The sequence below is a fragment of the Martes martes genome (genome assembly GCF_963455335.1).
Source record: "Martes martes genome assembly, chromosome: 5".
Classification (NCBI taxonomy): domain Eukaryota; kingdom Metazoa; phylum Chordata; class Mammalia; order Carnivora; family Mustelidae; genus Martes; species Martes martes.
The window spans coordinates 86,862,652-86,877,093 of record NC_137892.1 but is presented as its reverse complement, the minus strand read 5'-3'; the positions used below and the strand labels follow the sequence as shown (position 1 = coordinate 86,877,093).

At 45.5% G+C, this 14,442-nt stretch overlaps 1 protein-coding gene across 2 annotated transcripts in view; it reads right to left on the bottom strand.

Annotated features, from left to right (window-relative positions):
* FGF1 (fibroblast growth factor 1) overlaps positions 1 to 14,442 on the bottom strand; it is a 99,415-nt gene that overhangs the window by 15,115 nt on the left and 69,858 nt on the right. For both annotated transcript variants that reach the window (XM_080805039.1, XM_080805040.1), the window contains one exon: positions 5,247 to 5,449. In XM_080805039.1, the coding sequence (XP_080661165.1) occupies positions 5,247 to 5,415 (169 nt within the window). In that variant the 5' untranslated portion in view covers positions 5,416 to 5,449. The remainder of the gene's footprint in view (positions 1 to 5,246; positions 5,450 to 14,442) is intronic.

The window sequence follows — 14,442 nt, the reverse complement described above, 5'->3', positions numbered from 1 at the left end:
AGGCCCATTTGTGCCCACCTTGGTGATCTGAAAAGCTGTCTTGACTTGCAGCACAAGCCGGTGGGGAGTCAAGTGTCATTACCATGAGGTGCCGAATCATAGCGGACGAGAAACTGCAGACTGCACGGCCCCAAAACAAGGAGGCGGGAGGGATTTCACTGAAGAGGAGTCTGCCCTTTATAAAGGACTGCAAAGTACCATTTCTCTGACCAGTGAACTCCCTTAGTGCCTTTAGGATGTGGTTTGATTTATAAATATTTGATTGGCACACACTTCGCTCAGGAACCTTTCCATTTGTGTGGTGAGCAGTGCCAGTAATCCTGCTCCCCACACAGGCTCTTGTGTGCTTGGGAAGGCAAGGGGGTGTGGGTCACAGCGGAGGCTGCAGATCTGGGATGCTCGCGAACTTGTTCTCCAGTTACCATTCACGTGTTCATCCCATTGAGGAACAAATCATGTCCCCTTTGGCCCGAGAGGAAGGTGCAGCAGGAAGGGCAGAATCGAACATGGAGCCCCTTCTTGCTCTGCCCACAACAGCTCGCTCTCTCTGCCAGAGAAGTTAGACAGGACAGGGCTTGCTGGGCCTGGGCCCATTTTTCCTACATTCCAGGCCATGAGAGCTCCAAGCCTAGATGGTCCCGGCGACACCGAGTTGAAGAGTAAGACTAAGTTCCATGAGCAAGGCTAACATTCATTTAACTTAACAGCCTACAGAGATCAGATGGTTACAGGAAGAAGGTCAAGTTAGCCTAGAAGTGATGATGATGGTGAATAACATTTTTTGAGCACCTGCTATATGACGCTTTTAAGGTTCCTCCTTTACTGTGACATGGGAACTGTTTTTAAAATGAAGAAACAGAGGCCTGTGGGGAAGTAACTTCCCCAGGGGGACAAGGAGCTAATGAACAGGGAGCTGCACCTATACCTCTCTGATCCGCATGACAGGCCGTATGAATCCAGTACCTTTTTTTTTTTTTTTTAAAGATTTATTTATTTATTTTAGAGATCGAGAGAGAGAGAGCACAAGTGGCAGGGGCAGAGGAAAAGGGAGAGAGAATCTCAAGCAGACCCCGTGCTGAGTGTGGAGCCTGACACGGGGCTTGATCTCACAACCCTGAGATCACGACCTGAGCTGAAACCAGGAGTCTGAACTGAAACAAAGAGTCAGACGCTTAACTGACTCCACCACCCAGGCGCCCCTCCAGTATGTTTATTTAATCAGTTCTTGGGGGGAGACCACCATCATGGTATTGATGTCAGGGGTGGTAGTGGTATATGAAAAGAGTCTTAGAAGAGGAAGCTTCCTTAGAAGCAGCAGCTATGGACCCCTTTCAACTTTCCCACTTACTAACTGATCACAGGCCCTATCAGCTCAGTGTCTGCAGAGTGATGATTATTCATAACTTTGTGAGATTATGGTTAAGTGGAAATGCAGGAATCTAACACAATGCCTGGCATTTATCAGGTGCTCAATAGGTATTTACTGAATCTGTTGTTGAACTTGAATTTATCAGCCACCAATACAATTCATTTACTCATCAAATTCATATTTATTGGGTACTATGCCAAGTGCCAGTCAATGGACTAGACACAGAATTGGATTGTTGAGCTCTAACAGACAAAGTCCCCATCCTCAGGGAGCCTAGTGGGGGCAAAAAGCATTAAATACTGACACAAGTGAGTTAGATTATAACTACAGGGAAATATGCATGGTACAAGAGGCACTCCTCAAATGTTCTGTGTCTGAAATGGAACTGGTCATCTTTCCCTGGGCCTGTTCCTCTTCCAGGATCCTCCCTCTCAAGGTGAGGCCACCATGTACCCATGTCCCAAAGGAAAGCCATAGGGGTCCCCATGAATCTTCTTGCAACTTAACATCCATTGCCTTGTCTCGTGGTCTGCAGCTCTTGACTCTGATGTTGCCTGGCTTTCCTAGAATGGCATTGTAACACATCGTCAAAGCCTGTATGGATCATTGCCTACAGCCGTGATTCAAGGAGCTTTGGGAACATTTTACTCAGGCCTACATTACAGTGGCCGGTGCACAAACATCTGTCATAGGTTTATACTACTCCAAGAGAGGCCTTGTGTTAGGTACTTGGAAACTTACTCTCCTGGAAGTAGGAAGAAGATAAGTTTTGAAAACACCCCAGTTTTGCCCAGGGCAGATCTGCTGGTTGCAGACAAAGAGAAGCCATGAGAAGAGTTATTTTTTGCTTTGTAGAGCTGGAAGACATGCAGTTCTATTTGGTATGATTTATGTAGATTTATTTCAATATTTGATTGGGTTTCAGATATATTCTTCCTGACAGAACTCTTAAAGTATGGCTCTGTGCCTGTGACCACAATCTCTAGTCATGCTCAAACTAATGATCTAGGAATAGAAACCATCCCCTTGCCGGACCATGCTAATCAGTAAGCCAAGGTCATCTACTCTCTCTGACCCTGCCCTGTCCAGATTGATTCTGATTCAGAATAATCTGTGAAATGAAGAGGGAGTATAACAGTACCACCACTGGGCAGTAGAGGGCGACAGAAGTACACTCAGCGTGTACTTCTAGGGAGTCCTGTTGCCTGCCGGAACTTTTAAGACTTTCAGCCTTTTCAGGCACACAGAGCAGTGTTATTATTCCCATTCCCCAAGGTGAGGAAGCTGAGTCTCAATATTATTCCCAAGGTTAGACAGCTGGGAACACTGGAGACATCTACATTTCTAGACAGGAGGGATGATTGGAAGGGTCTTTGGGCTGGGGAGCTTAACGTTTATTTTGCAGAGCATTTTATGCAAAATGGGGAAAATGGTCATTGTTCAGTGCTGTTCCAGTTAGAAAGGGACAGTGCAAGAATATGAACTCAAGCTTTCTGACTCCAAATCTAGGGCCCCTTGAGTCTGCGGCGAGTATCTGCATTATCCTGTCCTCTTGGCACTGACAAGTACAGAGATGGATTTCTGCTCACTCACCCCATTTAACTCTGATTCCTGTCCCCCTTGGCCCTTGTTCTTAGTTCTAGAGTAAATAAACAGGCGAACACAACTCTGAATGTTGCCAGAGGGGCCCTGAATCAAAACATGAATCTAGACCCTTGACCTTCCTGGGAGACAGTATTACAGAAAAGATGAAGGGAAGGTCCTCAAATATTATACTGTATTTCCACGTGCTGAGTTGAATAGTTGGAAGCTTTGAGGTGATGATGGTGATGATGACAGCAGTATTGTACTGAGCTGTTCCCCTGAGTCAGGCACTGTGCCGGGGACTTTAACTCCATCATCTCATTTAATCCTCCTGAGAAACCAGTGAGGCAAATAGTTTTATTCTTATCTTACAAGTGAGGAAAGTGAGGCCAGAAAGATTACGTAATTATAGCCCAGGTTCACTTGGCAAACAGTCGTTCCAGCATTACTGGGATGTAGACCTCCTCACACCCACTCCTACAGCTTTGTTGTGCTGCATTCCAGGGGATCCTGACATCTTAGGTCAGGCGGCTGAATCCATAGCACTTTCAGAAGTTGTCCGAAAGTTATGTACCCGGAATGCAGTCAATAGTATTAATGATGGAGTGACAACAATGAAATCAAATGCCATTTGTATAGAAATTCCAGTACTTGGAAGTCCTAACTGTAGTGTCTTGTTTCCCAGAATTCAAGATGTCCCAGAAAAGCCAGCCTAACCCTGAGGAACACAGCATCATGCTTGTCTTTCCCCAGGGATTCTGAGCACCAGAGAGCATTCGCATTGGTTCAGAAGATGGGTAAGACTTATCAGAAACATTTAAAATCCTGGAGGAATCAAAGCTTCTTTCCCTTGTGTTATATGGGGCATATCACACAAATTGTGTAGCTTGCCTCACACAGTGGACTACAATCTAAGTCCATTTGTTCGCAGGAGATGTTACTTATATACATGTATATGTTTAATGTACTAAACAGAGTCCTTTTTGCCCCACTCTGGTACCTAGTTTTCATCAAATACAAGGCGTTCGCTAGGCCCACTTGAAGACAAGCTATCAAAACAAACCCCCCAAAAAATCTGACCCTGCAGCTGGAAGGCCCAACACCAGCCTTCCTGCTCTTTTTCTCAAGGGTCTGCCTGGTGAGTGGGAAGGAAGAGACTGCCTTCTGCTTCATAGATGGCAGCTTCCGACCCCATGACCTTTGCGTTTAAGAGTAGAGTGAGCACCACTGAGGTGGTCATTTCTGCTTACAGCCTGCAACCTTTGATGCATATTACATGACTAATTAAGACTATTTGGTAAATCACATCAAGGTCAGTATTTTGCATTCCATTTTACAGCCTGTTCTGTAGAACCTCACTTTCCACCTCTGCTGTTACTGTGCATCTCTTGGTTTCCTCTACACTTTTCTTTTCGTGATTCGCAGTGTGCTTCACCCATCAGATCGCTGACTCTCTAAGCAGGAACTTAGGACTTTTGGCTTCTCCACAACAGCTAATGCCTCAGTGGTGCTCAGGGACTCCCTGATAACATCCCAAAAGGGCCCAGACACCTAATGTCAAACAGACACACCGCCGTGAGAAGTACTAAAGCAGAAAGAAGAGGTTTTTATTCTTAGAGAGTCACGGAGATTCTTTTCCCTCAAGTCATACCTCCATCTATCAACACCACCTGAGGGTTAGGCTGGCAGGAGAGGCTGAAAGAGAGAGCCTTTGGCTCCCACTGCTCCCGCTCTCCAGTTTCTATAGGGTCTGGAGAATGACTTTACCCCTCCCAGTTACCACAGCCCCATCTGCGTGATACGTAGAGCAAGCGCTGCATAATTTATGATGTGTAAGACTATGATTATGAACTAGGATTTCACAAATCAAGCCCGGTGGGAGCATAAGCTGGAGAGTCCGTGACCATGAAACTGAGCCCAGGTCTTTGTGAAGGGTTCACTGCTCCCCCGCCCCATGTGGCTCGTCCTGTCAGAGAGCAGGCAGGGCCCTCACCAGCCTTGGGAGCCAGGCCTTTCTTCACTAGTGACAGAAACCCACAGCAGTTGGACAGTGGAAGCCATATCTGCTCTCAAAGCAGTTGCGTTAGGTCAACAGAGAGCCCTTTTAAAACTTGGTAGGACCCCTTTAGGAGCTCTCACAATGTGTTATTTTCTACACCTAGACCTTGGACACATGCTTCTGAGTGTGTCAGACAGAGAAAGGGTACCCATATGTAGACAGCCTCCCCGCTCACCTCCTTGACTGAGAAAGACACCAGGAAGGCAGGAGGCTGCAAAAGAGATGGGTGCTTACTGTGCTGGTCGCTCCTGTCCCTTGTGCCGTCCACTGTGCCATCTGGAAGGATCCTCAGGAAGTGGCCCCCGTTGCTACAATAGAGGAGTTTGGGCTTCTTGTAATTCCCCGCAGGCAGATTAAACTTCTCCATCAGGGCGGTGAAGGTTGTGATTTCCCCTTCAGCCATGGCTCAGCAGCTACTGGTTATGGTGCTTTCAAGGCTGTAAGAAATCAGACAACCCTGTAGAATGTCCTGCCGGTGAAGGGGCTGCATACCCTTTCCAGCAGGGAAGGAGAGCCTCAGGGCACGGGGCTCCTGGTGGGTCAGTAGCCACAGACAGTCCAGGTGATGACCACGGGAGACAGGCCTGTGCGGTGGGCAGCAGTGAAGGAAGAAAGGTCTCTGGCCTGGGAGGGATTTTCAGGACATTTCTTACTTCCCACTTGGACACAGCTTTGGACCAGGCTGTGCATTTTTTAGAATTTCAAATTTAATCACTTGGCCAAGGGGGAAAAAAATAATGTTTTGGTCCCTCCTTCTGATCCACACATACCCTCAAATTAAATACTGGAGTGGCACTAAAATAACACCTGGGCCCTGGCTGAAACCCACAAAAGCCGAGAGGCCGGCACTGAGGTTTTGCTGTCCATCCTCCCACTGTTTTGGCTGGGGACTGCCGGCCCCGTGGACACAGCTCTGACAGCCTGACTGTTGGGGACCCGTAGAAAAAGGGATGGAGGCCTTGCAGACCACCCACGATAGGGACAGTGAAGGGTTCATGCATAAAGGGTTTACTAGTGGGAACAGCACCGGAACGGGGAACAAGCCTATGGTGGGTGTTCCGTGGGGGTTCTAAAGGGCAGACGCCACACCAAAGGAAACCTGATGAGACAGATCATGATGAAGGGTCTGCCAGTTATCCTTCCCCAGCTTTCCGTACGTTCTAATATCACACAGAGAAGGCAGGTCTGTCCCTTGTACAAGGCTATCTTCCTCCTCGTTATTTTCAAATGAGACCTACTTACTCTGATGAGGAAGCCACCATATTACACAGTATAATCCTCTCATAGTGTAGACACCCACTCTATAGAGATTTATACCATCAGTGTAAAGATGTATCAGTGCCACAAAGCTAAGTTTTAAGAATTAAAAGTAATAAACATTAGAATTTTAAAACCTCTTCTTGCCCCACCATTTAGGAGAACAATGCATTGGCCACTACAGGGCTACTCAGGGAAGAGGCGAAGAGCTGGAAGATGACTTTGGGAGCTTCCTAATAAGAGTGAGCAGGTGATGGTTGTGCACAGTGATTATCAGGCCTTGTAATAATCATGACCATCATCATTCACGCCTCCTCCATTCACGCAAGCAAGTTAGCTTGCGTGACATTCCTTACTACTTTTTGAGACAGACACTCATATTATTCCCATTTTTTCTAAAATGATGCCGAAGCTTTCAGATGTTCGATGGCCTCTCTAAGGTCAATACCTTCTAGGTGGTGGCGCTGAGCCTCAAAAGGAGTGTGTTGAAACAAAACCATCACTTGCCCTTAACACCAGGAAAAGGTGAAGGGACTTCACTGATACTGTATCATTGCTGGAAGTGGGATTTTTACCTCTTGTGTGGCACAGACATCTACTCCCATGAGCTTGTTATGCATTAAGTTATTAATTTGTGACCCAGATGTTGGCTTTCACCAACTTTTGTCCCCATGTCAACCCTGAAGCGAGATTACAGGTATATCATCATTCTCTGGAGACCCGACAACACCAGGCATTAGGGAGCCTGCCAGTGTCCTGCATGCCCTGCATTACTAACCATCCATCCATCCTTCCATGCATCCATCCTTCCATCCATCCATCCACCCATCCATCCATCCACCCATCCTTCCATGCATTCTTCCTTCCATCCATCCATCCACCCATCCATCCATCCACCCATCCTTCCATGCATCCTTCCTTCCATCCATCCATCCACCCATCCATCCATCTGTCCTTCCTTCCATCCATCCGTCCATCCATCCACCCACCCATCTATCTATCTATCCATCCATCCTTCTATCCATGCATCCATGCATCCATCCACCCCTCCATCCATCCATCCATCCATCCATCCTTCCATCCATCCATGCATCCGTCCTTCCATCCACCCATCCTTCCATCCATCCATCCATCCATCCATCCTTCCATCCATCCATCCTTCCATCCATCTATCCATCTTTACTTCCTTCCTTCCATCCTTCCATCCTTCCATCCATCCATGCATCCATCCTTCCATCCACCCATCCTTCCATGCATCCTTCCATCCATCCATCCATCCATCCTTCCATCCATCCATCCATCCTTCCATCCTTCCACCCTTCCACCCATCTATCCATCTTTCCTTCCTTCCATCCATCCATCCATCCATCCATCCATCCATCCTTCCACTCATCCATCCTTACATCCATCCATCCTTCCATCTTTGCTTTCTTCCTTCCTTCCATCCATCCATCCATTCCCAGGGCGGCCTCACAGAACTGCTCACATAGAAAGCAATTCCATATAAGTCAAGACAACAAATTTGAGTAATTTTTCTGGTGACTTTGGAATTAAGGTTCGTGCTGGAAAACTCTCTTGTTTCTTTTGCTCCAGGCATTTTAATGTCTGTGGTCCATGTCTTCCAGTCTGCAGTCACAGGGGCCAGTCATGGACCCCGGGTTCAGCTGTGCTTTGTAGTTCCTCTAACAGCCCCAAAAGGGAATTCTGCATATGCTACATAAACTATATTTAAAGTCAAGCCATCCCAAATATCCCCTTCACATATAGTCAAACTCTGTCTAGCTCTTTTCAGATAATATAGTACCAGATCGAAGATGTTCTTTATATCTGCAGACTTTACCTTGTGGGGCATATTGCATTTCCTCCCCAAATTCACACTCTCTCTTCCAAACCTTCTCATTCATCCAAAAGCCTCTACATTTATGGGCCCACGTCTCCCTCTCATGGTTTCTTTTTCTGTCTGCTCAGCCCTTTTTCACTCAACCTCTCAATTTCTCTCTCATTCCACTACCTCACTCCCCTTGCTTCTGGATCCCCTTCTGATATAAAGCAGTTTAGTTCTTCGAAACTTGGACATCTTTACCCATCACCTCTCCATTAACTTGCAACAGTGATCAGATCCCGGTGCCTTAAAGTACAGCCAAGAGATAATAAGTTGTTTTTTTTTTTCCCTCCCAAGCACTTGCTAAGTTGTATACTTAATCTGTTACAGGAGACAATAATTATATACTGGTGGTTGCCATTTAACTGTACAAATAGCTATTCGTATTGCCGGTCTTTGGTGGACAGGATTTTGTTTGTCATTGTCCCTGAGTTTCCTCAAGTGGAGGTCCCTGTGTGCCCCTGACTGTGTGGGTATCAAGGATGGTTCCCTTCTAGATCTAGCACTGGTGGGGAGTCTCCATTGAGTTGTTTTCTAAGTGCTGGTATGGATTTGGCTCTATCCATTTGCCTTCTTGCTTCTATCCCCTTGGTATGAAGGGGGACCAGATAGACCAGAAGGCTCCTGAGGTTGGATGCTCCATCTCTGGCCAAGGGTTGTCATAATGCTCACATTCTCATGTATGTCTAAGCCTGACAGCCTGGGCTTCGTCACTATGGAGATCTTCCCAGGTAAACAACCTTGTCCAGAGGCCAGCAGGTCCTCAGGAATCCCTCTCCTCCCGACCACAGTGCACCCTGCAGTTATAAAGCCACAACTCTGCTCTCTGCCTGCTCCCCCCAGTAAGAGGGACAGTCATGGGGACAGCTGTCCTGACTTCCAATTGCTCTCACCACCCCCTGCACTTCACATCCTTAGCTGGAAACCTGAGGAGAACACATTGACTCCTGAAACTGAGCCTTGAGTCAACATGAAGCTGATAGACTGTGGCAGTGGGATTTATGAATCAGCTGAAACATACAAAAAATGAAATCCAAAAATACTTTTGTTGCTGAAGAAAACCCCAGAGGCACAAAAAGCCTTTATTTTTTTGGCTTTATTTACAATTTACCTATATTTTAAGCAGTAGTTAGTCCTAAGTTCCTTGCCTACTCAGGATTCCTTAAAAGAGAGAAGTAAAGGAAGCCTATGACATGATAAAAACCATTAAGCAACAGCCTTCACGGGCCCTTGGGGATTTTCACAAATTGTTCTAATAAATGAATCCATTAATCCATGACTACATGAAATCAGGCATTAACCATAATGGAAATTTATAAGTTCTGCTTCTTGTTACTATTCTTTTTTTGTTGGCTGTCAGGGGTGGGGCTTATCTGTGTATATCCTTTGGAGGATGGAAAAAAATCAAGCCCCGTGGACTCCATGTCATTCCTGTGTGCTGAGCCCAGCCCTTTGAGATTTGGGGCGCTGGTGACATTCTAGGGAAAGCCAGATTTCTTGACTTACCAGTGACAACAAAGTGAGGGCAGTGTGATGCTTGTTGGAATATCTGTGCTAAGGCTGGCATATTTTGTCATCTGTAGCTACTCAAAAAGAACCTGAGCTCTGACATGTGAACAGGATGGTAAATACATGGGCTTGCCCAGCAACACAGCAGTCACTTTTCAATCTGGGGTAATGAGCAACACCATATGGCCCCAGCTATGCACAGGTTGACTCTGGGAACCTCGGGGAGTCATTGACTCCTTCTGAGATGTTTCCTCTAATAATCCCCATCCTGTCTACCTCATGGAGTTGTCTGAAGGGTTAATGGGCACAGTATACACAACACTTGAAAAGTACGAAAATGTGACCTGACCTGTAGAAGATACGAATAACTGGTTCTCTTGAACTAGTTGAAGCCCGGTGTGGTTTAGGTCAATCAATGGCCATCGAATGCTTAATTTAAAATAATTTTTCAGTTGGTATGCAAATAGAGTTTTTCATTCTCTGTCATATTTGGGAGAAATTAGCTAAGTTCCTTCCCCATCATTTAAGCCATAAGCATAGCAGAGAGGATGAAGGAGGTGAAAGTAAGCCGTGGTTATGTAAGAGAGAATCTGGATCCCCATTTCACACTCGGTTCTCGGCTTATCAACAGTTGTTGAAATGACATTATGAAATCCACAAACTGAGCACAAATGCTCAGTTTGGCCCTGGTAACTAAGCTAGCTGGAAAAACTTAAAGAGTTCCAAGAATCAAGGAGAGGCAAACACTGATGTATTTGTTTTTAACCCCTGTCGCTGCGCAGGTAATGCAAAATACCCATGAAGAGAATATTCTACGAAGTGTATAATGCCGCCAAAGGCATATGTATAGGCATCTGACAATCTGGTAATTGGACATGTGTCCTCCAACCAAGGATATGTAAAATAGGTCTCCCCTTTGGTTCCAAATATGCTCTAAGTCTCTATCAATGGCATCACCCAAAAGCATTAACTCTTTGTTAGAGATATTAATTAACCTTGGTTTTGTTGAGTCAAATATTAAATGCCTATTAAATGTTAAGAGCAACTGCTTAAAGAAATGAAATAGAATGCAGTGATTCCAACCAGCAACTGGTAGGGATAAGGGAAATGAGGTGAAAAAAATAAAACTGTACTTATCCAAAGGCATCCAGAAAAATAATAGAAAATCAAAAACAGTGCTCAAAGTGAGGTGGCAGAAAAAAATTTCAAATATATTTATAGCCACAATACAATGTAAATGGGCCAAATCTATTAACTACTGGATTTTTAAGAATTCCACCTACGTTCCGATTACAAGAGACATGTTTAAAACATAAGGACATGGGGCGCCTGGGTGGCTCAGTGGGTTAAAGCCTCTGCCTTCGGCTCAGGTCATGATCCCAGGGTCCTGGGATCGAGCCCCGCATCGGGCTCTCTGCTCAGCGGGGAGCCTGCTTCCTCCCTTCTCTCTCTGCCTGCCTCTCTGCCTACTTGTGATCTGTCAAATAAATAAAATCTTTAAAAAAATAAAAAATAAAATAAAACATAAGGACACAGGAAGGTTAAAAGCAAAAGGCTGAAAAATAGATACCAGACCAAAGTTAACAAAAGTTAAAAGTTGGTGTGGTTATGTTAATATCATAAAAGTTAGATCTAAGGCAAAAAGAATGATGAATGATAAAAGGGATCACTGCATAGTAAGTGGAATAATTCAGCAGAAAGATATAAAAACTTTAAGCTTAGGTATACTTAGTGACTTAACCTCCAAACATATGAAACAAAAATGAAGAAAAATATGAAGAACTTGGCAAGTCCACCATGATAGTGGAGGACTTTAGTACCTTTCTGTCACAAATGTTAAAGCAAACAGACAAAACATAGTAATAAGGTTGTAGACTAAAGTGCACCAAACTTAACTGAATGAATTAACAACAGAACCCTGCACCCAACAATTAGTGAACACTCTTCTTTTCAAGGATGCATAGAACACTTGGAAAAACTGACCATGTTCCAGGTCATAAGGCAAGAGTCAACACAAGTAGAAGAATCCATTCTGTTCTGACTATTCTGTGGGTAGAGCAAAAATAACTCCCACTCATCCCACTGGTGACAAAGCCCATTCAACTGCACCTTTTTAATGTCTCTTAAAATCATCCTCTCTTCTCCGTCCTCACACTGGCTCCTCCCTGCCGATGCTGCGCCTTGTCTCACCTGGGCTGCAAAGGCAGGCAGACGAGGTCTATCTTCTCTAGCACTGCAGCCTTCCAACCCACTGTCAACTCTGCTGCTAGTGTCCTTTCTAAGGCAGGAGTCAGATCATCCTTCTGCTGAGGACCTCTGGCTGTGTCCATGGCTTGTCTGCAGCCATCAGGATAAAACCCAGACCCCGCCATGACCTGGGAGGTATTCATCATCAGGTCCCTGCCTAACTCTCTTGCCTTTTCTTTTACTGGCCTGTTCTTCTTGTAGTCCCCCCACACCCTCACACTCACCCAGATGCATTCTTTCTCCCTCCCTCTCCCTTCCACAGTGGCTGGGCTAAGTACATCCTTTCCCTTCAAAAATTCATCTTAGATACGTCTTCCTCCAGAAAGCCAATGCGGACACATCCCCAGCCCTAACTTCCCCCCTGTCCCTCTACACCACACACACCAGTTTAGATTTTAGTTGATTCCCTCTGTGCTCCTCTAGTAGCACATCATTTACCCTACGGAAGCCCTGGCTATAATTGCCACGTATATCTCCCACTGAAACCATCCAGTGGTTTCCCATTGCTTAGGATAAAGACTAAGGCCTTATCTCTATTGTCTCATAATGTATATGAGTGTCGAGTCACTGTGTTGTACACCTACAACTAACGTAATATTGTATGTCAACTATGCTTCAATTACAAAACATACTTACAAGTTGCCTTTTGCTTTTTAAGAAAAGTTCTAAAGCCTTAATGGGCCTGTAGGGTTCTGAGGACCAGCCCTGGCATCCCCGCATGCTGCATCACCCACCACGCTCCTTCCCCACACTGGCCGTCCATTTCCCTGAAACCCCTGCGCCCCAGTTCACCTGGGATCTTGGCCTACATGGTTCCTTCTCTCTAGACACAATTCCTCTCTTTCCTTCCACCCCACTCGCCTGGTGAACACCTACATTTTGTTCAAGTCCTAGTTCAATTGCCAATTCCTCAAGGAAGGCTTTGCTGACTTTCTGGAACTGGGTCAGGTTCCTCCCATTCTCATAGGACCATCTAACATTTCCTCCGAGCTCTCTTACTACATTTTTTAATTACACATTCATTCTTGTGATTATTTAATTAATCTCTCCCTTTATGACTGGACTGTCAGCTCCACAACAGTACAAACCAATCTATCTTGCTCACCATGGGAGCCCAGCGCCTGGCAAAATGCCTGGCATCTAATGGGCCCTTGATAAATATTCGTTTAATGAGTGACTGAGTATCATTTAACTAAGGTTACCTGACTATCTCCTTTACTGGTCTCTGAAGCTCCAGAAAGAAGCTCTGCCTCTTTTTCTAGGCCCTGCATTTATTAGCAAATGCCTACACGTAATCATTGCCCTTGGCATATTTGTGGATTGAATACCAGGCCTGTCTTTTCATAGGAGGCTCTAGTGGAAACACGTTATCAGAAGACCTACTTAGAAGGTGGGGTCCTTACAGGTATTAACAGAGAGGCTAAACCAAGACCCCAAATGTATTTTAAGTGGGTTCAAATTAGGCTGGAATACCCTGCCCTTGGTTAAAAGCAAACCCAAATATACCCCATCCTGTAGGAGATACTTCCTTACTTTTTCAAAGGTGGTATTTGGGAATTGAAGGATCTCAAAAAAGGATCAGATCTTTTAGTCTCGAGTCTGACTTCTTTATCTCACTGCGGAACAGCCTGTGAGGCCTAAAAAGAGCTCTAGGTTTTGTTATTTCTGTCAGGGAGGGCCAGGTTGGCGGGAGCCTACCTCACACCCTCTGGTGAAGGAAAGTTTGCCTGAAGAGAGGGAGACAGGGTTTCCTTCTGTCTTTTCCCCCTTCCTCCCTGCCTTAGGGGTCTGTATTGGGTCCTGGGTAGGAATGTGGCCGTGGCTCACTGGCGGGGTTTAGCATCGTGGTCTGCTGCTCCCGGGCAAGCTGTGTTCCATGAGTGGCAAGCTCATCTTCCAGAGTTGGTGGCAAACTGTGGACGTGGCCCTGGGGTGGACTCGACCACATGTACAGGAGGAGGTACCTCCAGGTTTGTGAAAGCTAATTTTTAAATATTCAGGTTAGTAAATCATTAGCGGGCTTGAAATTAATCCTTGTGAGACTATTTACACCACAGAAATTGGAAAATACTATAATCAGGGCTTTTTTTCTCTCTCTTTTTTCCCCTCTACCTCCCTTTGTTCCTTCAGTTTTTTCCTTCCTTCCTCCCTCCCACCCCCCCTCCCCGCCTTCCTTTCTTCCCTCCTTTTCTCTGATAGCTGGTTCACCAGCATACTACTAGACTCAGGTTTCAGCCCTGGCTGGACACTCACTAGTGAAGTACTCACTCAGTCTCACAGAGCCTCAGTTTCCCCGTCTACAGAATGGGCCCCGTTAGCTACCACGCAGAACTGCTGTGTTCAATGATCACATGTATAAAGTGCTAAGCCCACCATTTGAAAATTTGTAAGGAGTCGCAGACATTAGCTTGATTATCATTCTCCGTGTAGCTTGTTGTTTTGTTCTGCCAATCCCCCGTGCTACTGACTTAGCATTGAACAAACTTGAGTTTAACATTTAGTAGTATTTTAGCAATATTTTTTAAAATATCATTT